The 21,327-nt window shown below is 40.8% G+C and overlaps 1 protein-coding gene across 6 annotated transcripts in view; it reads left to right on the top strand.

Annotated features, from left to right (window-relative positions):
• The window catches only part of STARD13 (StAR related lipid transfer domain containing 13), a 494,525-nt gene that overhangs the window by 305,383 nt on the left and 167,815 nt on the right, over positions 1-21,327 (top strand). The window contains exon 1 of one of the 6 annotated variants that reach the window (XM_058670867.1): positions 14,862-15,287. The exons of 4 other annotated variants lie outside the window; for them this stretch is intronic. In XM_058670867.1, the coding sequence (XP_058526850.1) occupies positions 15,119-15,287 (169 nt within the window). In that variant the 5' untranslated portion in view covers positions 14,862-15,118. Of the gene's footprint in view, positions 1-14,861; positions 15,288-21,327 lie in introns of those variants that run through there. One more of the 6 variants, XM_004577546.4, reaches the window with a different exon arrangement.

Below are 21,327 nucleotides of genomic sequence, written 5' to 3' on the forward strand. Positions count from 1 at the left end.
GCTCAGTAGCTAAATTTCTGCCTTGCAAGCACCAGGATACCATCTGAGCATTGGTTCATGCCCCAGGCATTCTGCTTCCCATCCAGCTCCCTGCTTGTGGCTTGGGAAAGCAGCAAAGTGTGGCCCAAACTCTTGGGACCCTACACCTGTGTGGGAAGCCTGAAGAAGCTCCTGGCTCCTGGCTTTGTATCAACTCAGCTCTGGCTGTTGCAATCACTTGGGCATAAACCAGAGGATAAAAAATCTTTATCTCTGTCTATCCTCCTCTCTGTAAACCTACCTTTCCAATAAAAAGTAAATAAGTCTTTTTTTTAAGTCAAATCCAGAAGAGGAGAATAAATAGAGATGATACGGCGTAGAAGAGGAGGGATTAAGTAACCATCAGCAAATTCAGTTTACAATTTCTCCTCACTAAGATGCCCTGTGAAAATCACTGAATGAGTCATCTGAATTGGCAGATATTAATCAGTTTAGCTCCCACCTGGTAACACAATGCAGGTCGAAGACTGACACATATACCTCGCTGCCTAAGGAGACAGGGATAAGTTCCTTGAGGATGGTCCATGAGGGTTGAAGGGGAGCTGGTTATGCCACTGTGGGGTTGCTCAATGCTACAGTCCAGCCAGAGAGAACTCCAAGTTCAAAGGCCTTGGAAGGAAAGGCCAATGTTCATGCAACCCAGATACCAATAAAGGGCCTGAGATGTTGAAGTGTCAGAAAAAGTAGGCACAAAACCAACCAAGCACATGTTGGCTCTTTTAATGGAATGTTATAAAGGATCCTACAATCAATGAAACAAAGGGTTTATACTTATAATGTTTGAATCTTTGAAAATTATAAAATTCTGACCAAGTAGAAGGTAACAGTTACCATCTTGAGAGTTGCCTTCCTGAGTTATACTAAAAAAGTAAGCACTTTAAAGAAGATTAACATTTATTCCGCCCAAGGAATCAAAGAACAAAGTTTGACTGTGTTCTGGAGTCATAAAACCCTCTCCAGAGAAAAAAATGTCAGCACCCACCTGTTGGATATCCCATAAAATGGGTTATGTGGCAGAACTGTAAATGTGTAGTTTGGAAGGGCCTTCCCCAGTAGTCTGTGACTTTGCTGATATGGCTGAAAGTCTCTAGCAGGGAGGCGCCTCCTCTCCCGACCAAGGGCATCTGTTAGATCTCTGTATTTTGAAGCTGCTGTAGTGGGCTTACTCCTTTCTCAGTCGGAACCTGCAGGACAGGAGCAGAATACAGCACTAGCCTTCGAGTGTTGTAAAGTGATTCTCCGACAGAATCTACTTGAACCCTCACAAGAGATTTAGGAGGTCTCCACTAACTTTTTAGGGTTTTTTAATTGATTTATTGATTTGAAAGGCAGATAGAAAATCAGAGAGAACTCCCAATTACTGGATCACTGGCTAAATAACCAGGAGCTTAGAAATCAATCCATGTCTCCCATGTGGCTAGCACCGGACCAGCTTACCCGACTGTTTACTTGCTACTTCTCTCAGTACATAATAGCATGCTGGTATCAGGAACAGAGCTGGGGCTCACACCTAGGGCATTCTATTATGGCACACAGGTGTCCCAAATGACATTTTGACCACAGCGCCAAATGCCTACGCCATTCTAACTTTTACAGTGAAGAAAACTGCAATAGAGAAAAATGAACTAATTTTATTTATCTAAGCATCTAATGTTAATAAGTAGCACACCTTGGCTCTGAATACATCAATTTGAGTCAAAAGACATCATTCTACAATTATAATTTAGAGATTTAGAAATTATTGCAAGCATTATGACATCATTTCAAGATCTGAAGTAGTCTAAAGAGCCAGGCGCCAGAGAGTGAACACACTCAGTCTTTTGCATGCAGTTCAGGGGTCGCGAAAGGCAAGCAAGCGATCACAAGTTGAGAACTTACATGAGTGAATGTTCACTGGTTGGAACATAAGCTTCATGAACACAGAGTGTGTCTTCTGTTTTATTTACTGATGCAGTTCAGTCACTCAAAACTTCCCCTATTCAATGATTGCTTGTCAAACGGCAAGAAACAGGTGCCCTGGATGTCAATATGCCTGCATCACATATTGGAATGCCTGAGTTTAAATCCACACTCCACTTCTAATTTCAGTTTCTCATGAATGCACATCCCAGGAGATAGTTAGTGATGGCTCAAGTTGTTGGGTCTCTGCCATTGCATGGGAGACCTAGCTTAACAGCTTCCAATGGCCCAGCCCCAGCCCCAGCGATTGCATACTTTTAAGCAGCAACCCAGCACATCGGATTTCTGTCATCTGTCTGTCTCTATAAGAATGGGAAACTATCTCTGCTACTAAAGAATACAATTGCTAATTAAGAGTAATCCCTAGATTCTTAGAACAGGATGTTAGGATGTTGGAAGAACGGTATGGAGGGGTTACCTCTGCAGAATTTACCAGGACTACAGAATGACTATCTAACCCCAACTATAGAGAACTTCAAGAGATTGCTGAAGCCCAGGTTTCAGAAATTAAGTCCCATGCTTTTTTTTTCATTGTTTTGAACACGTTACTTTAAAATCAGTTTCTTCTATCCTTGGAAGACTAATGATTTTTGACATTTCCTTTTAAAATTAGAATTTGAAGTACACTAGAAATAGTACTTATGAATCGATTTTAGGAAGTGGTTGTATAAACAGTGTTTAAAACATTTTGTCCAAATGGTTCCTAGTGTCACCAGTGTTTTATTAGTTTAAGTTGATTTTGTTCATCATTGTAAAACTAGAATATGCACGTGTTTGTGTGTGTGTGTGTGTGTGTGTGTGTGTGACTCTGGTGTAAATATGAGCTCTTAGGAAATGATTGTGAGGACATTATACATTGTCAATCCTAGATCTTAAATATTGGAATAGCTAAAAGGATGGTTTCCTGTCCAGAGCTTTCATATGACAGCTTTTGTCATATGCATTCAATGTTTCTCCAGCTGGCAACATTTAGGAAGTGACACAAAACCGTCAGCTACTAACTTGCTTTTTGTTTGCTTAGATTCTGATCAGCTGAGAAAGAATAGGAGCAGAACCTGATAATCATTTGTACTAAATCTGCTTGTACATTTACATATACAAGGGCGGTATTTGTGTGTCCACATATATGCATGAGGGTACTTTCAAAGTTCATGCGAAATGGAATAAAAAGCTGAGTGTTTTGAGTTAAAAAGAAAAATAATAGGACCCGCATCGTAGCCTAATGGATAAATCCTCACCTTGCATCTGCCAGGATCCCGTATAGGTGCTGGTTCTTATCTCAGCTACTCCATTCCCATCCAGCTCACTGCTTGTGTCCTGAGAAGGCAGTAGAAGCTGGCCCTTGTGACCCTGCATCCAGGTAGGAGACCCAAAAGAAGCTCCTGGCTCTTGACTTTGGATTGGCTAAGCAATGACCATTGCTGCCTCTTGGGCAGTGAACCAGCAGATGGAAGACTTTCTCTCTCTGTCTTTCCTTCTCTGTAAATCTCCCTGTCAAATAAATAAATAAATAAATCTTTTTTTAAAATGATGTAGTGAAACCTTTGAAAGGATTACTATAAAGAAAGAGATTTTGAAAAAAATGTTTATTTAAAGCTATGCATGGATGTGAGACAGGATTGTTTGTATGCCAAAAGAAACTTGTATTTCAGTTTTCAAAATGTACCTTCATACGTACAAACCATGGGTAGAGATGAAAGAGGAGCTCCTAAAGAAGCTAAGTAATTTGCACATCTAGTAAGTGGCAGTGGCAGATTAGCTGGTGTTGATAAACTGAGGAGCATTGTGTTCTGGGCACATGATAAGACAGGAGCAAATAAGACAAGAGACACAGACAGGATAGTCAGAGATCTTTATGTAGGAGGATCAGACCTTGTGTGCTAGAAGCAGCAATTCAAGAAGGAATGAGTATGGAAGCATTTTGAAAGAGAAATTGATAGGTCTTTGTTTTTCATTTGATCTTTGCTAGTTTTTACTCTTTTTAATACCAGGGTATAATTTTATTCCAATAGTGTAAGACAATAGCAGTCATCTTTGGGCAGACTTTCTTTATCTCTTGCATCTGCCATTCACAGAGGCATCTGGAAATAAGCTGAGACAATGCTGTTTCTCCTCTTCCCCTGATAAAAATTATTGCTTAGGCTCAACCTTCTCATTAGATAAGGAATAATAATTAGTCATGCAACAGAATCTTCAGAAAATAGGAATTTAAGGAATGTCACCCATAATTCCACCATCCTATTAATGGCCATGATCATCTTTTGCATGTATTTCTGGGGTTTTTGTTCATACAACTTTTGGATTCTTTAAAAAATTCAACCCAAATATATACTATTTCATTTTGTGTTACTTGCTTACTCCCTTACAACACTTTGTTGGTTGATGAATGGAATGTCAAGAATTGATTTTAGAAGAAAATCATCTTGAAAATAATCCTAGGCCAAGAACAGCCTTTGGAACTCCCTCCCCCAACCCCCACCCTTGAATCTGAAGGGAATGAGAAGGGGGTTGCTTGTTCAATGAAGGTTGAGAGTAGCTTCTGATATGATCTGTCTTTCTGTGTAGCAAGTGCATTTTTGGTGCTCAGGAAGAATTCTCCTGTGATTGATCGGTGTTGAGTCATCTTGGTGGGGCAGCGTAAGGAGAAGTAACCACGCCTGGCTATCTGCATTGTACTTGGTCTGTTGAAACAGGTCTGGGCTACAGATATGTGTGATTATGGTGGTGCTCTGGGAGGCTGGCTGAAGGCCACTGCATGTTTTGATAAGCAACAAGCTCTGTTGATAAAGGGTAAGAAAGCCCAGGAGAGCCTCTATGTGTATTTATTATACACACACATATATTCTCTGAGAAAGGAGTCCCCAACCCCGAAAGACAATACAAAACAGGCACAACAGTGGATGAACCTGAAGGGAAAATGCAACACAGTATAAACCAGAGAAAGGAAAAAGGTACTACATGATCTCACTTATATGTGAAATATTCAGAAATGGAATTTATAGAATCAGAGAGTAGACTGTTGCTTAAGAAGGGTCTGTCAAATTCCTTGTATCATGAAGTTTTAAAATACAAATCTCTCTTATTAACTGAAAAAAAAGTCATAGGAAATTATTGATGTGTATTTATTCCTTCACGAACTTCTTTTTCCTGATATTTTCTCCCTACCCTCTCTACACAAATAAGCACCCCTCTAGACTCAGCAGTAAACTCACTTCTTCTGTTTCTGGTTTTTTTTTTTTTTTGTCCTGAACTGGATGTCCCACCTGCTTCAACAGCCACCCACTGCATGCCCTCATACTAGTTCCATCAACGCAGTCCTATATATTTGAAGTTACCCTCATCTTATGCCATTGTAAATCATTTTTGAGAAAAGAAATAACACTGTATTCATCACAGGCATAAATGTGTGCCTAGCACTGTGGCTGGAATAAAGTGTGCCTGAGAATAGTCTGTTTGAACTTGCCCAATAACATTTACAGTGATTGCCTAATCATGTGCATCCATTCCTCCTGAGATTCTAAATTTCCTCTTTGGGAAAATTCAACTCATAACTTATTATTCATTCAGTGATTTATTCAGTGAATTGCAGTGTGCTTCTTTCTTTTGCCAAGCCCTGAAATAGCCCTGAGTGGGGAGTGTGAACAGGGTGGACACAGCCCATCCACAGTAGTTTGCTGTGGGAAACCCAGCAACTCAGAGGTCAATTAAAAGCATAGGAGGGGACTTAAAAGTTAGTGGGAGGATAGAATTAAGATGTAGTTTGTTTTAGCGCAAATTTTGAAATTTGTGCATAGTTTTTCATACCACATTGTCCAAGCACCCTTTGCATAAACTCCCTTGCATAGTTGCAAGTTGAGGAAAGTGCTGCCAGCTAACAGATGGGATGCTGTTCTGACTTTGAAAACAGGAATGGCCTGCCTGGGGCTGTATAAGAGAAACCAGTGATGGGAAGAGCTGTGCAAAAAGCATTCCAGACCCAAGGAATAGCAGGTGCAGAAATAAGACGGAGGCAGCAAAGCGGAGAAGGAGAGCAGAAGACTGGGGCATGATAGAGGAGTAGTAAGCAAGTTTACTGTATAGCACCTGGTGGACTAGATAAGGAGTTAGGATTTTGTTCTAAGTACAGAAAACTCTTCAAGTGATATATTCAGGAAAAGTTTAAAATGTTCCAGAACATTCTAGAGAAAAACACCTTTAAGCCATATTTTCAGAGGCCCTCATAGGACTACTGTTCCTAAATACTACTTTGTTATGTATGCTTTTGTTGATACTGAAGGATATGGTTAAGAAGCCATGAACTAGGTTTACCAGCAAATGCAATATCTTTGAGGATGGTGATACAATAAGAATTTGACATCCTAGCATCTAGCAATATGTGTGCATTGAATCACTGTTTTGCTTTTCGTCTTGAGGATATGCTGGCTTTTGTAATTAATCACCTTTTTTTAAAAAAGATTTATTTATTGTTATTGCAAAGTCAGATATACAGAGAGGAATCTTCCATTCGATGATTCACTCCCCAAGCAGCCACAACAGCCAGAGCTGCACTGATCCAAAGCTAGGAGCCCAGAGCCTCTTCCGGGTCTTTCACGCAGGTGTGGGGTCCCAAGGTTTTGGGCCGTCCTCAACTGCTTTCCCAGGCCACAGGCAGGGAGCTGGATGGAAAGCAGGGCTGCCAGGATTAGAACTGGTGCCCATATGGGATCTCAATGTGTGCAAGGCAAGGACTTTAGCCACTAGGCTATCATGCTGGGGTCAGTCATGTTTCCTTTCACTTTTATAAGAACACTTTAAAAAAAAGATTTATTTATTTTTTATTGGAAAGGCAGATATACAGAGAGGAAGATCTTCTGTCTGATGATTCACTCCCCAAGTTGCTGCAATGGCTGGGGCTGAGCCAATCTAAAGCCAGGAACTTCTTCGGGGTCTCCAACGTGGATGCAGATTCCCAAAACTTTGGGCTGTCCTCGACTGCTTTCCCAAGCCACAATCAGGGAGCTGGATGGGAAGGGGGGCCACCAGGATTAGAGCTGGAGCCCGTATGGGATCTCAGCACTTTCAAGGCAAGGACTTTAGCTGCTTTGCTACTGCGCTGGGCCCCTCTAAGAACACTTTTAAGTCACATTTTTATCCAACTCTAGTAAAGGCGCAAGCTTCTACAAATTTAAATTGTTTTCGCCTCTAGCTTTGTAACTTTCCTAGTGTTACTTTATCTTTCCCCCAACTTCTTTTTTTTCTTTTCTTTCTTTCCCCCAACTTGTTTTTTTTCCACTTTCATAATACAAGTATTTTTGTTAGTCATCAGAAATAATATGGCAAAAGAAATAGTTGGAGGACAAAGTTATGAATTGAAAATATTTCGATGATTCCAGTAAATTTAGGGACCCATTTTAAGTTCAAAACTTCACATTTGTAGTGTGCAGAATAGAGATCACTTATCTAAGATCAGATATTATGACCACACACAAAGATCACATAGCTTAAACATTTAATTTGACCATGAAAAGTAAGGACAGAAAAGATAACTTCCTACATGGTATTAGGGCAAGTTTCTTTTCTGCCTTTCTTTGCAGATAATGCCTGGAAGGCAGGGACCACACGGTATTACTTTTGTAGCTTTCTTACTTACTGTACAGCTTTTCAGGCATTCAGGCAATGCTGAATTCATAAATAAGCAAATGCAGATTAAAAATGGAACTTTACATATTGTCAGACTGGATAAACAGGAGCACACAGACCTTAAGGAGTATTTACGGTGTACCCTCTCCCTTTGCAGGTGGCTAAGTGTGGACACTATGTAGGTGAGTTGCCGTATTCTTAGAGAGGAGGTTACTGAGAGATGGACAAGATCCAAAGAAGAACCATCAGTTTAAATGAAGTTGTGTGATTTAATGAAGGGAATGTTTAACCCACATAAGAAGATTCTTTTAAGGCATATGTTGGCTTTCTACCAGCATCAGAAATACAGTTTTGGCTTTTCCAGAGGACTAGATTTATTCTAATGCCAAATTGATATAATTAGAGCCAGTGAACAGAACTTGTAAAGAAGAACATCCTCAAACACTTTGGGGTCTTCTTCAAGATTATACACTCTGTGTACACAAGTAAAGCAGTGATTGATCTCACAGAAATACGGTAGTAGTTGATTAGCTGGATTACAAGATGCTTACTATCCTTTTCAAATTCAACATGTAAAAACTTTATACCCATAGTTTTTGTAATAATCGAATTCCATATGGACATGTAAGAGCTTAATCTAATTAATGTGCCACATAATGACTATTTACAGGTAATAACATGACTAGTGATATGAAAGGGTTTTGTGTGAGTCACGAAATGCTTTAGAAGGCAGTAAGTTTTAATTGAGGCTCATGGGTAAAAAAGTAGAGAACAGCCTTGGGAGATCTGTGGAACAACTGGGGAAAAATGGTAGCACTTTGGTCTGGTTGGCATGGTTGGATATATGTAGTGGTTCCAGTACAACCCAGGAAAGAATATTGGCAATAAGAGCTGGAGGTCACTCTTGTGTACCTGGGGTTGGGATGAGTTCAGTGTGCAAGATCCAAGACATTCCCCAAAGGGAAATGAACCTAAAACGAAAGGATTGGCAAAAGAGAAAAATAAAGGGAATCTTTTACCACCACAGGTCCTTGCTGTAGTCTAGACTCCAAGTTGGGACCATGGCCTGGAATTGGGAAGCTGATCAGAAGAGAATCTGATCTGAACTCTCTGATAGAGGGTTTTAGTCATGCCTTCAAGTGTTAATGTCACTGGCTGGCCTGCACTGGGCATTGAGCCTGTAGTACATATCTTTGGGGAAAGGCTATTGGCCAGAATTGAGCACACAGAGAAAATGAATTGGTGGAAATCCTCCAAAACCAAGCTCCAGAGACCACAGGAAGGCTTTGACATCAACCCACAACCTTTGGGTTCACATAATTTCAAAAGCAGCCCTCCAAATCAGTGCTGCATTCTTCTGCCCGCCACTTGTATCTGAAACATTTTCCTACTTGGCAGAACTACCTTGGCTCCCTCCAAAGAAACTGTTGAGGAGGCTGGAATGTGTGTGAAGGAGTAGAAGGAGCTGTACACAGATGAAAGCACAGTGAGGCAATCCTGGCTTCTGTAAAAACAACTCTAGCTTTCTGCCATGTGTATGCAGGATTCCATTGAACACTAATCTGAGATCATCTGTCAAAAGATCTGAACATTTTAAATGCTCAAAAGTTTTGTGGTGAGGTTGCACTCCAGGGTTTTGATTTTATCAGGGATGGCTACGTGGAGAATGAATGGCATGGGAAAGGCAAGGTGTATGCAGCTAACCTGGAGGATAAGCAGAAAGCAGAAAAGCGCAAACCATCTATGCTGCAAAGGGATCTGTCAAAAGAGGAGTCAAGCTGTGCTTGGGCAGATTTGCTTCTTTCCTTCAGAACTGGGAGCTTGGGTCAATCTCTGGTCCTCCTAAAAGGGACAGAGGCTTTTTTCATTCATAACGAACTCTGACTCTGTGCGTTTTATTTTAAGACACCCAGATCTCAATCCCTTTGGGATTCTAGTCATCCCTTACCTCTGTTTCCATTAAGAGATTTCTGATATCACATGTAATTAAATGAGATTTAGATAATCTTCAGGCCATTCCTTCAAAATCCTCTCTCCTTATCCAGTTTCTCCAGCACTTGTTCAGTGACACCTTCCTCTTTCCTGTCTCTCATGTGATCTGCCTGCCTTTGGAAATAGAAACTACCAGCAGGTTTGGGATCACAGTCGCTCTAAGCTGGCCACATGCACAAGGCCATTGTTTTGCCTCTGAGGCGCCTCTCTTTTTGTGAAATAGGATACCTAAAGGAGGTGCAGTGAAAGTTCACAAAACGAATGAAATAACAGTAGCATCAGTTTTGGCACACAGTAGGTGCTCATCATTGCTAACTCCTTTCTCTTCTTGCCTCTTCCCTTCATTTTTGTTCACTTTGGTTCCCAATATTTCTGTTTCTCTTGTCCCTGAAATAGTCTGACTAAATGTTGCTCTTGATGAGCAAATTAGGAGAGAGGACAAGTGAATGCCAATGAAGAAGCAGTGCCATCCATTTCCCTCATTAGAAAAGGAATCAGATGGGCCCGGTGGCGTGGCCTAGTGGCTAAAGTCCTCGCCTTGAAACGCCCCGGGATCCCATATGGGCGCTGGTTCTAATCCCGGCAGCTCCACTTCCCATCCAGCTCCCTGCTTGTGGCCTGGGAAAGCAGTCGAGGACGGCCCAGAGCACTTGGGACCCTGCACCCGTGTGGGAGACCTGGAAGAGGTTCCTGGTTCCCGGCATCGGATCAGCGCAGCACCGGCCCGTTGCGGCTCACTTGGGGAGTGAATCATCAGATGGAAGATCTTCCTCTCTGTATATCTGACTTTGTAATAAAAATAAATCTTTTTTTTATTGTAGATTTTATATTTTATCATGAATAACACAATAACTACAGGACCTAATATGACTAGTACAAATGACAGCATCTGAAAAAAACAAACATGGTTTGTTTTCCAATAGTCTCCCCAAATGCCTAAAATTTTATCCTATGCAATTTCTGAATCTTCAAATCACACAATAATTGCCATTTACTATTTAAATATTGACAATTAATTAATCTTGTTAAAAAAAAAGAAAAAATGAAAAGGAATCAGAAAGGAAAGAGTACAGCCACTCTTGGGAGATGCACCGTGTCACTGACACTGGGGCCCTACCTGTATTTCTTTAGGTCTCACTTTCTCACCCAAGCGAAACTGCTGTTCTCTCAATGGCATGCGCAGACACAAGCCCAGGAAGATACTTAGTGGTTTTTGGCTTCAGTAGAGCAGGAGTGCCCATCACAAAGGCAATCCTCCTACCACTGGCATTACATGATAAAGTAATGCACTAAAATACTCAGGTCTTATGACAATAACAATCCATTTTCACAGAACAAGATATTAATGACATGTTAATGATAAAGTAGTGTTATCTATCTACTTTAAATATAGTGCTTTGAAAATACAAAATAGGGCCCAGTGTTATGGCTCAATGGTTAAATCCTCACCTTACAGGCACAGGGATCCCATACGGCCACTGGTTTAGGGGTTTAGGTGCCTACTGCTCCACTTCCCATCTAGTTCCCTGCTTGTGGCCTGGGTAAACAGTTGAGGATGGCCAAAAGCCTTGGGATCCTGCATCCACATGGAAGACTCGGAGGAAAATCCTGGCTCCAGGATTCATATTGGCTCAGCTCAGGCCATTGAAGCCATTTGGGGGGTGAACCAGTGGATGCAAGATTTTTCTGTGTCTGCTCTCTCCGTAAATCTCATCTGTCTTTCCAATAAAAATAAATAAAATCTTTAAAAAAAACAGAAAGAAAAGAAAAAAGAAAATCAAACTGGTAAAAATGTGGTGTTCAGGAACATGGCTTTATGGATGATAATTGAACCATAAAATAGAACTTTAGGGAGCCTATGTTTGACATAGGAAAGGCTGAATTCTTTTTATTAAAAAATTTGTTTAATTTTCTATTTTTTGAGATGATTACATGGTTGATCAGGGTGGGAAGCATCGAGGGTTAGGGAAAAGTGGGTGTAATCATTGTTTCCAAATTTGCTATTTCTTCTTGTTTCTGGGGGAAGGGGAGAAAAAAGGGGGAAGCCTAACCTGGCCTCCCGAATGTCCCAGTCCCCAGGGATGGGAAACCGTCACCAGAGCCCCGATGTGGTGCATGATCCAAGGGTTCAGAAGAAGCAGTTTGGATAGTTCTGAAATGCTGTTCATTTCACTGATCCAATGTTGAGGCAGCCCTTCCAATATCCATTGGCTGACATAGTTGACCTTCAGTCTCCATTCACCCAGCTTTTTGCTGTCATTATTTGACTGTTCTGCTGCTTCTGCTACAATACCAGATGGGCTGCCATGTTCTCATCTGCATCAGGGTCTGTGTCCACTGCTCCTTCTTTTTCACTGAGAAGGAAACATTCTTGCAAGCAGGCCCAAAGACCTGGGTCAGGCAACTCGAGCCCTACCAAATCCCCCACCCCAGGTGCTCACGAACCCAGCACCCACCATGCAGGTGGGCCAAGAGACCCAACCCAGGCAACCTGAGCCCCACCGGATCCCCTGTCCTCAGGGCTCATGAACCCAGCACCCACCTCACAGGTAGGCACAGAGATATGGGCCAGGCAACCTGAGCCCTCTTGGACTCCATGCCCTTGGAGCTCACAAACCCAGCACCCACCTCATGAGCTGGCCCAAGGACCTGAAAGGCTGAATTCTTGATACATTACCTTTTTTTGAATCCCCTTATTAAAACTCTGAATTATTGTTTCATAAGTTTAAGCTTTATTCTAGGTTTTTTTTTTTTTTTGGTCAGGAAATAAAAATGCTTTTTTATTTTTTTACTTTAAAATCAAGTCTTGGTCCGCATTGTCATTTGGCCATGAAATATGTTTCATGTTGTTGTGACCATTTACTTGTCTAAGAATACAGGTCTGTGATTTAGTGTTTTCAACAACGTACATTAGGATTCTCAACAAATTGATTATTATGAAAACAGGGAGGCAGTGTAATCTTTTTTTGTAACCTAGCCATAATAGACTGTGATATTTCCTGAGGGGGGAAAAATCATTGCATTTGGTTTTTAAATGCAGCCAAGAAATCAATGAATAACAAAATTGGCATTGGGAATGGCCAGTCCTTCTTTAAGTGTTATTCACAGTTAAATGGCTGCACATTATTTTCTGCTTTTCCTTGCCTCAGTTTAGTTTTCCAGAATACATCCAGTGTTTCCAGATTCCATGCTCTTCAGTCTTTCTTTATACTTTGTGACACTGTCTTCCTGGAAACGTCATAACTGCCAACTGTCTGACTGAAACAAAATGTTTATGATCAGAATCTGTTCCAGTGACGCTAGACTCCCAAGCCAAAATGATGTGCACAGAGACTGATAACAGCCTTCCAATCAGATGGCAACTTCTCCTGACAGTATGAGCTTGCTTAATGGCGTGCACTAGTGCTAAATGCTCTGTCATCCATGTGCATGCCTCTGGCATCCCAGGCACTAGATCTTTGAGCTCTCTCACCTTCTGTAAAGGGTGCTGGGAAACAAAAACCCTTCTAATTAAATCCTGAATAAAGTAGGACATATGCAACATCGCTTAGTGAAATATTTCTTTCCTTTTCTGCTATGATGCCAACCTGCAAACGAGCACTTGTCCAGTCTGGCGTCGTCATTAGAAGGGACTCACAGTTGCTGTGAGGAATTGTATTCAAGTGCTAGGTCTTGGAGACCTTCACTAACATGTTCCTTTGTATAATGTGTGGAACAACTACGCACAGGAGCCATTTCTCAAAGCTGGACCACAGAACATTCCCCTAGGGAAAGATGTAAAAGCTGACCACCAATAGAGAGCCAGAGTACCAAGGACTGAGGCCCTAACTAAAGTCCCATTGAACATTAAAAAAATTTTAAGTTTATTTGAAAGGCAGACAAATGGCAGGAAAGGAGAGAGAGTGAGTCAGAGATGGAGTGCGATCTTCTGCCTACTGCTATGCTCCTCAAACACCTGCAACAGCTAGAGTTGGGTCAGGCCAAAACCAGGAGCTGGAAACCTCACTGGGATTTCTCAGATGGGTGGGTGGCAGGACCCAAGGACTGGAATCATCACTGCTGCTGCCCAGGCGCAGGAAGGTGGAACCAGGAAGAGTCAGGACTTGAACCCAGGCACACCGAGATGGTGTACAGGCATCCCAAGCAGCATCCTACCCACTGTGCCAGGCACCTGCCTCCTTCCTCTTAAGCATGTAACAGAGAGTCCCCATTATTAGACTGTAACTCCCTGGCCAGGCTCTGTTTCAGTTACAATGTGCCAAATGCAAATAAAACCAATGTGGCCCTGGGCTTCCTTATCAAAGAACATTTGTCATTTAGCCCCAATCCCAGAATTTGATAATGCATTCTCTTCACGTGAACAATATTAAAGAGGCAAAAATCCCAATGACTCCCGTATGTATACATCGTAATGGCCAAATTGAATTTTTACAGTTTCTTCTCATGCTCAGCGTGACTCCCAGTTGGCCTGCAAAGCTTTCCCCAGGTGCTACCTGTTAGAACCCCTCCTCTTTTTTTTTTTTTTTTTTTCAAAAAGAACTATCTCACTGTCTCTTCGATCTGGCTTGCTAGGGTCAGCCCAATCTAAAGTAACAGTGCTCATTCAACTTTGCCTTTGTTTTGTTTTGTTTTGTTTTTGAGGCTCCTTTCACACATGTCCCCTTGTGTGATATATTCGCCTTCGCTTAGCTTCCTAATTGAACCTCGGTTGGTATGACATTCTCTTCACCTCTTCCACAATGATTCCTGGTAGTGTCCTCAATGCAACAGGTACTTGGTATGTATTTTACTTCTCAGTGACTGAAAATTGGGGAAGCTGAAGAATTTCAAGGGAGTGGATGCTTAGTAAATAATACTGGTGCACTTTGCCTCCCAAGTCTTATCTGTAAGAGCCCTTCATTTCTCACTTCGTGAGGGTCAGGAATCCGTACTGTATTTATTCCTGGTCAAACGTCCGTTTTTCGCTGGAAGAACTTTGGTTCGTTTCTCAGATACATATGCTGGCTTATTTGAATAGGTATCCTCCCTCTCCCCTCCTCCGCCCCCACCTTTTATTTAAAGACTCTTAGCTCATATTTGTAGCTGGCGGCAGCTGTCTCAGGAAAAAACAAGCCTCCCCTAACTTCTATAGCCTGACAGATTTCCTGTGCCCAGGGCTGGTCTGGTCTCTTCTCACTGGTGCAGCCAGCGCCGGGTGCTCCCTCCGTCAGCTCACAGGCACGTCGAACACTCGCTTGCTCTCCGCACCGTGTGGGGGATCCGCGCTACTGGAACGGCCTCTGTGGGACTCTGACTGGGAACGTTACCATTTTTTCTCCCGTCCGCGGATTGGCTCCCCGCGGTCACGTGGAATTGGAATCCTGAGTTGTGGCTTTTGGCACTCCTTTTTCTTTTTAAAAATCGCTTGGTCTGTTGAGTTCTCCTGGGCTTGGTTGCCTCTGGACTGAGACTGGAGACTGACGGAAACTGCCCCCGGGCAGGCTGAGGTGGCAGTAGACAATCTGCTGGGATGTTCACTCAGGTGCCCCGGACCCCAGCTTCAAGCTGCTACTTTCTAAATTCCATGACACCTGAGGGCCAGGAGATGTACTTGCGATTTGATCAGACTGCAAGACGCTCTCCTTACAGGATGAGCCGGATTCTAGCACGTCAGCAGCTAGTGACTAAAATCCAACAAGGTGAGTTGCCGGCAGTGGAAGGGTGTTGGCGAATTCGGATTTCTCTTGGCTGGATTTCATGCTAACCTGGTTTTTGTCAATGATTGTTTTCATTTTACAGTTTCTGGATTTCGGTGCCGTACTGCACGTAACTTTTTTTTTCTTAATGACATTAGACTGCCGATTCAGGCAGTGACAATGCTCAGCTGCCACACAGCTCAGCATGAAGTACACAGAGAACTTCCCGGGAGGCAGGGTCATAAATTCCTAAACTTACGTGTGCCTCCAGAAGGAGAAAAGTTTGCGCAGTGTATATTTTAACAAGTGGTTTCCTCACCCTCTGTCCCATAGGGAAGGAGGGCATTTGTTTGTTTAATGAAATGGGGGTGGGGGACCAATGTCCACCCCACCCTGAGTATTTACAGCGTCCTGAGTGAGGAGGGGAGAGGCAGAATTCCAGTCTGAAGGCCACTGGGCTGACAACTAGAAGCACGTTCTCTTCCTGTTTGTACGCGTGTGTGTCACTAGTTGCGACTAATTTGTTGATACTGGTTTTCTGGCACAGGATAAATAGGTCTGACCCCATCAAAATAAACACCATTTGTGTGCACAGAGATTCTGGGTTCTTTGGGCAAGAGAATATTGATGGAGAGTGGGTGTTCTCTTTGGTCTTAAACCAGATCATTTTAAAAAGGGAGGAAGAAATCCAGCCTAGAATCCTGGAGATATTCCTAAAACTATTCCAGATATGTTTAAAACATGCTTCTTATAGTGTAGGTCCATAGATAGAAAGATGAGCATTCCTAAGAAGCCTGTGACTGATGCCCCTTTAACTAACACACACACACACACACACACACACACACACACACACAGCTACATACCCCTCCTGCACTAAAAAAAGAACTAAATTATTATCTTGGCAGTACACACGTTGACTAGGAATTTCTAGAGCCATTATAAAAGCTCAGTTACCACTTGATCAAGGAATTTGAGGTTATAGTGAATTGCAGAGGGGAAGTTGAAGTTGGTAATCGCGAAAATCTTGTTGTAATGTTTTAAAAAGGAACAATACGCATTCTAGTGAGCAGCGTTTGATGAGATTGTTTCCTTGGAAATTAGGATTTGTTTGTGAAGGTTCAGGAACTGGGTATGTGTGAAGGATCCTGGTCCTACATACCGGCCCGATTTCAGGAAGGATGTTAGGTCATTCCATAAACTCTGTGTGCAGGTCTTGATTGAATAGAAACAAAAGTAATTATTTCCCTGTGAGTTGATTTAAAAATACATTAGGCATAGACAAAAAGAAAAAAAAGCTCCATTTTGTTTTTAGAAATTTCTGACAATGGTGCTTTAGCAGTTGCCATCATGTCTGTGGACACAGGGGCTTGAAGATGTTGGATGGTCGCCTACAGCCTGTAGATGTTCCTCAGCATGGGCATCAGGTGCATGCTATGTGGAAAACATTGTGCAGATCTAGTTGGAATCACGTTACACATCTCCTCAGATGTATTTCCAAGCATTTATTTCATTTAAAATTTTTGTTTGTTTGGGAATGAGGGTTATTTTCCGCAGATGATCTGAAGTAGTGGACACATGTGCTAGCATCAGAAGCCTCTGTCCGGTGCGAGAGTATTGTAAATCTATGTATCGCTTTAGCTAATTAGACAGTTCGAGGACTCGTCATTGTATACAGTGAAATGTTTGAGGTCAACGAATGCCTAAAAATTAGAAGTGACAGTTGAGATCTTAAGAAGCATGAATGAATGCCAGCAGTCCAATGATTCAGATCATTACTTGTGAATATCATCCAATGATATAGTAAGACATTAGAAAAGCATACACAAAGCGATGTTACTGGGTTTATTGTGTCAGTGTATTGGCTCACTGTTTCAATAGTGAATATGCATTTAGAACTTATGATAGTACCTTAGTGCTAAACTATATTATTATGCCAACTTTAAAGATGAAGACAGGGAGGTATATAGAGTTGAAGTAATTTATCCAGAGTCAAGTGGTAAGATTTGGCATTTTGAATACAACTCTAGAACTGGTGCTTTATAATACACTAGACTGCATTTTAGTTTTTATAATGAGTACTAAGAACTGGAGCTATAACTGAGTTTTAATTGATACAACATAGCAGAAAGTGTTAAGACTGCTGTGCTTGCTGGAGGAGGGTTTGGCTTGTATGGCTTCATCAAAACTGGTCACTCAATATGAAATTTCCCATCAGGTTGTATTTTTCTACAGGAAGCAAAGGAGTTTGTATTTTACTCCTTTTGAATAGTTAGGGCCCAATACTGCAAGATGAAAGGATACCTTATTCACAGCCTTTAATTATTAAAATTAAGTTTATCAAGTGCAAATTATATTAATGGCTGTTATTTTTGTAGTTCATTCATTAGTATCTTGAAATGACAGCAGCATCAGTAAAATTGCTTGTGTTATTCTGCTTTAGATCTTTCCAGGAAGATTTAGCATGGTATTAATATAATTTGGGGCATCATTATTTATAATCATAATTTCTCATGGCTGTTGGGAACAATGCAAATGAGTGAGATGCTCCCCACTGACCTCATTATAGTGAGATAATCATTGAATGGCATGAACATGATTCAACAGCAGATACACTTGTGAGGAGAAAAACAAGGAGGAGAAATAAAGGAATCTTTGATGATACATAGGATCAGAATTAGTTACCCAAACCCAGGATGAATCTAAACTTGCTCATCTTAGAGTGCACTCCAAAATATACATACATCATTTCTCCAGCCTTCTTTTTTTCAGTTCTGCAGTTGTAAGTCTAATTAAAAAGAGATGTTTCAAACAGAGGGCTATTTTGCAGGGTGAAAGTTGATCAGAAGTCATAGTGCCCATAATCCCTACTCCACATTCTTGCTTGAATCAATAGGGAAATTGTTTTAGGGGAGGAGAAGAATGGAAATAATAATGGTCCTTATTGCCCTCGCTGGTAAGTACTTGAGAGTGAAAAGGAGAGAGAAGGCCTAGAGGGTGAAGAGCATGTTAGGACGAGGAAAGGAGGATGAGATAGCTTTCCCCATTTATTATTGTGCTAGAATACATGAAATCAGTTCTCTTTACATTAATAAAAACAAATTTGCCATCTTACCCATTTTTCAGTGACCAGTTCAGTGCTATTAAATACACTTGTGATCTACAATATTGTGCAATCATCACTACCATCCATCCCCAGAATTTCTTCTTGCACGATTGAAATTCTGTAATCATTAAACAGTAACTCTGCATTTTGCCCGCATCCCAGCCACTGGAATTCACCGTTCTATTTTCTGTCTCTGTGATTTTGACTCCTCTGTGTACCATATGTAAGTAGAATCACTGTGTGTGTGTGTGTGTGTGTGTGTGTGTGTGTGTGTGTCTGGCATAATGTTCTCAAGATTAGACCATGTGGTAGCAAATGTCAAAATGTACCTTTTTCCAGGCTGAATAATATTCCATTGTGTGTTTATAATGTCTATATTGATAGTGTCTGCATTTTGGAAAGCAGCCATCCTAATGGCTATGAGATGTGGAGAATTGGACTTCTTTGTCATTATCTGATGGCTGTGATTACTTTGGTACAGGTGCACCATATTTAAAGTCAACACACATGCACAGGCTATTTGGAAAATCCAAATCCAGGAGAACATAGTTACTTGTTTTGTAAAAGAATTTTTATTTTATTTTAAGTGCTTAGAAAACAATATCATATAGCTAAGATTGCAGTGAAATCCAGTAAAACGAAGACAGAGATTCAGGCTTTGCTTGGATACTCCCTTTGTTGCAAAACTTCACATGGCCTCCTTTGCCTGATGGATGAATGCTACGGGTAAACAATGATAGTTTAGATTTATTATTGTTTTCCATTCTAGAATCCCCTCTGTAGATAAGTCACTCAGTTGCTCTTGAACAAAAGCGTTAAAAGCAGGGAAATGAAAACTCAACTTGTTAGAATCTGAAAGGGAAACAGAGCAGTTTTGTTATGTGAATTAAATAAATGGCCTATAAATTTTTCTGAAGTTTGTCATGGAAAAAATGGTGAAGTAGAAATCTGGTTTTCGTTCTGTCTGTGCTATTAATTCATTATATGATCTGATCTAAAGCCACAACTTCTGTGGACCTTCTTTACGTCTTGCTTGTGATAAAGAGTCTAGTTTAAATAATCTTTAAAATTCTCATCATCTCTAAAATTTCTAGAGTTTTCTAATGACAGCTATTGCATTGGGAGACAGTCCTTGTCTATATTGTCCTTACTATGCTATTCAGTATTTATCTAGATATCTGACACCTGCGGGACACTCTCATTATCAATTTACTGGGAATGTTAGGGACTCCAGCCTGGTGGACTATTTAAATATCAGCAAGACTATAATTATAAAGAAACTTTCTTGGGCCTCCAGAACTCTTGGAACTCCCATCAAGTGGAGTTGTTAGGATGTCTGAACCATCACAGGGATCACAGAACTGTGCATGTGCCCCATCCTCACAGCAAGACTTACTTTCTTGATAGAAAATAGAAAATGTTGAAAATTTCACCACTATAAAGGGAACACAAAGTTGGACTTTCACTGTCAATGCCTGTATGAGATTATCTTTAATTAGACAGAGCACCTGAGTTGAACTTCGCTTGTGTGGAATACATTGGTTTTTGTTTTTTAATGTCCCAGCAGATGGAAGTGGGCATGAGTGATGGGTTTTCCCTTATGACTCCCTCATATAATGTCTTGGGAATTTGCCCAGCCTAAGTGGTGAACAGTGCCTACCAGGGTTGAATGATACCCTCACCAACTGGGTAGCATCAGCCTAAATTAGCCAGTCATCTGTTGTTTTGAAACTGCCGTTTCTCTATGTTTAGAAATTTTTTAACCAATTGCTTTCAAAACTGGCAGGAAAACAAATGGAACACAGAAAACAAGCTGAGAATGCATTCGTCATATGTGACTCACATTCTTTTCTAATTTTTTTATAAAAAGTGAGACAGTAGGAACTGTCATAAATTCACATTTCATGAATCACAATTTCTTTCTGTTCAGAGATGTTAACTGGAAGGTCCTGTACAGAAGGGATACTGTTTAACCAAAGCTACAGGAAAATCAGTTAAGCGAATTCAGTCAACTAACTTTGAATAACGTTTTTGAAAGTATTGCATAGTTAAAACTGTGATCTCTCAAGGAATGTATTCTAGAAGGAATATAGCACAATGGAAATTCCTTTGTAAAAGTGAAATTTTATTTCACTTTAACCAAATTGTTGGTAAGATAGCTACCCATCCTTCCTTTCATTAGCTCTAACTTTATAAACACTCTATTTTGGATGTGGGCATTTGCAAGTTTGAATTCTGTGACTTTAAGTGGACGGAGATTCTTTTTTTCCTGTCTACTCTAACCCTGGAAAATGGTCAACTCTTACAATGCGAGATTCCACATTTCCTTAGCAGGTTAACTATGGACAGAGATAGAAACACAAGTTAGAAAAAAATATTTATCAAAGTCACTATCAGAGAAGCCAGTAGAACCTGACCTTGAATTGCACACTAGACATTTGAATGAAATAAGAAGCGTATAACGATCATTTGCTGTCTCCTCAGGGGCAATGAGGCAAAGACATTATACTTTAATTTATATTCTACCTCATTACCTAAAGAACCTGAGATAGTTTATAGAATATGCAATTTAATAAAACAAAAAGGATTAATCTGATTAGACAAAAAATGCTGCCCAATTAAGATAAAATTAGGAAAAGCTATTACATACAAATATAAGGCTTCAAATAATTATTTTAAATGGGCTACAAATTTGATTGAAGCTTCTATAAGCTAAGCAAAGAGGAACACGCAATCAAGGGAAGGTAACACACCAGCAAAGCTTTCCCAGGAGTGAATATTTCGCAATGTTTTCTCATAAGAATTTCATATGTGAGAGCAATTTCTCAAACAAATCTTGTAAAAGTGACATTATAAACTACAATGAATGGTGCGTCCATCCATCGCTACAGCAAATTTATAGCAAGTCTCACTTGAGTATTTCTTCTAACATTCTGC

The sequence above is a fragment of the Ochotona princeps genome, chromosome 12 (genome assembly GCF_030435755.1).
Source record: "Ochotona princeps isolate mOchPri1 chromosome 12, mOchPri1.hap1, whole genome shotgun sequence".
In the NCBI taxonomy this organism is placed as follows: Eukaryota; Metazoa; Chordata; class Mammalia; order Lagomorpha; family Ochotonidae; genus Ochotona; species Ochotona princeps.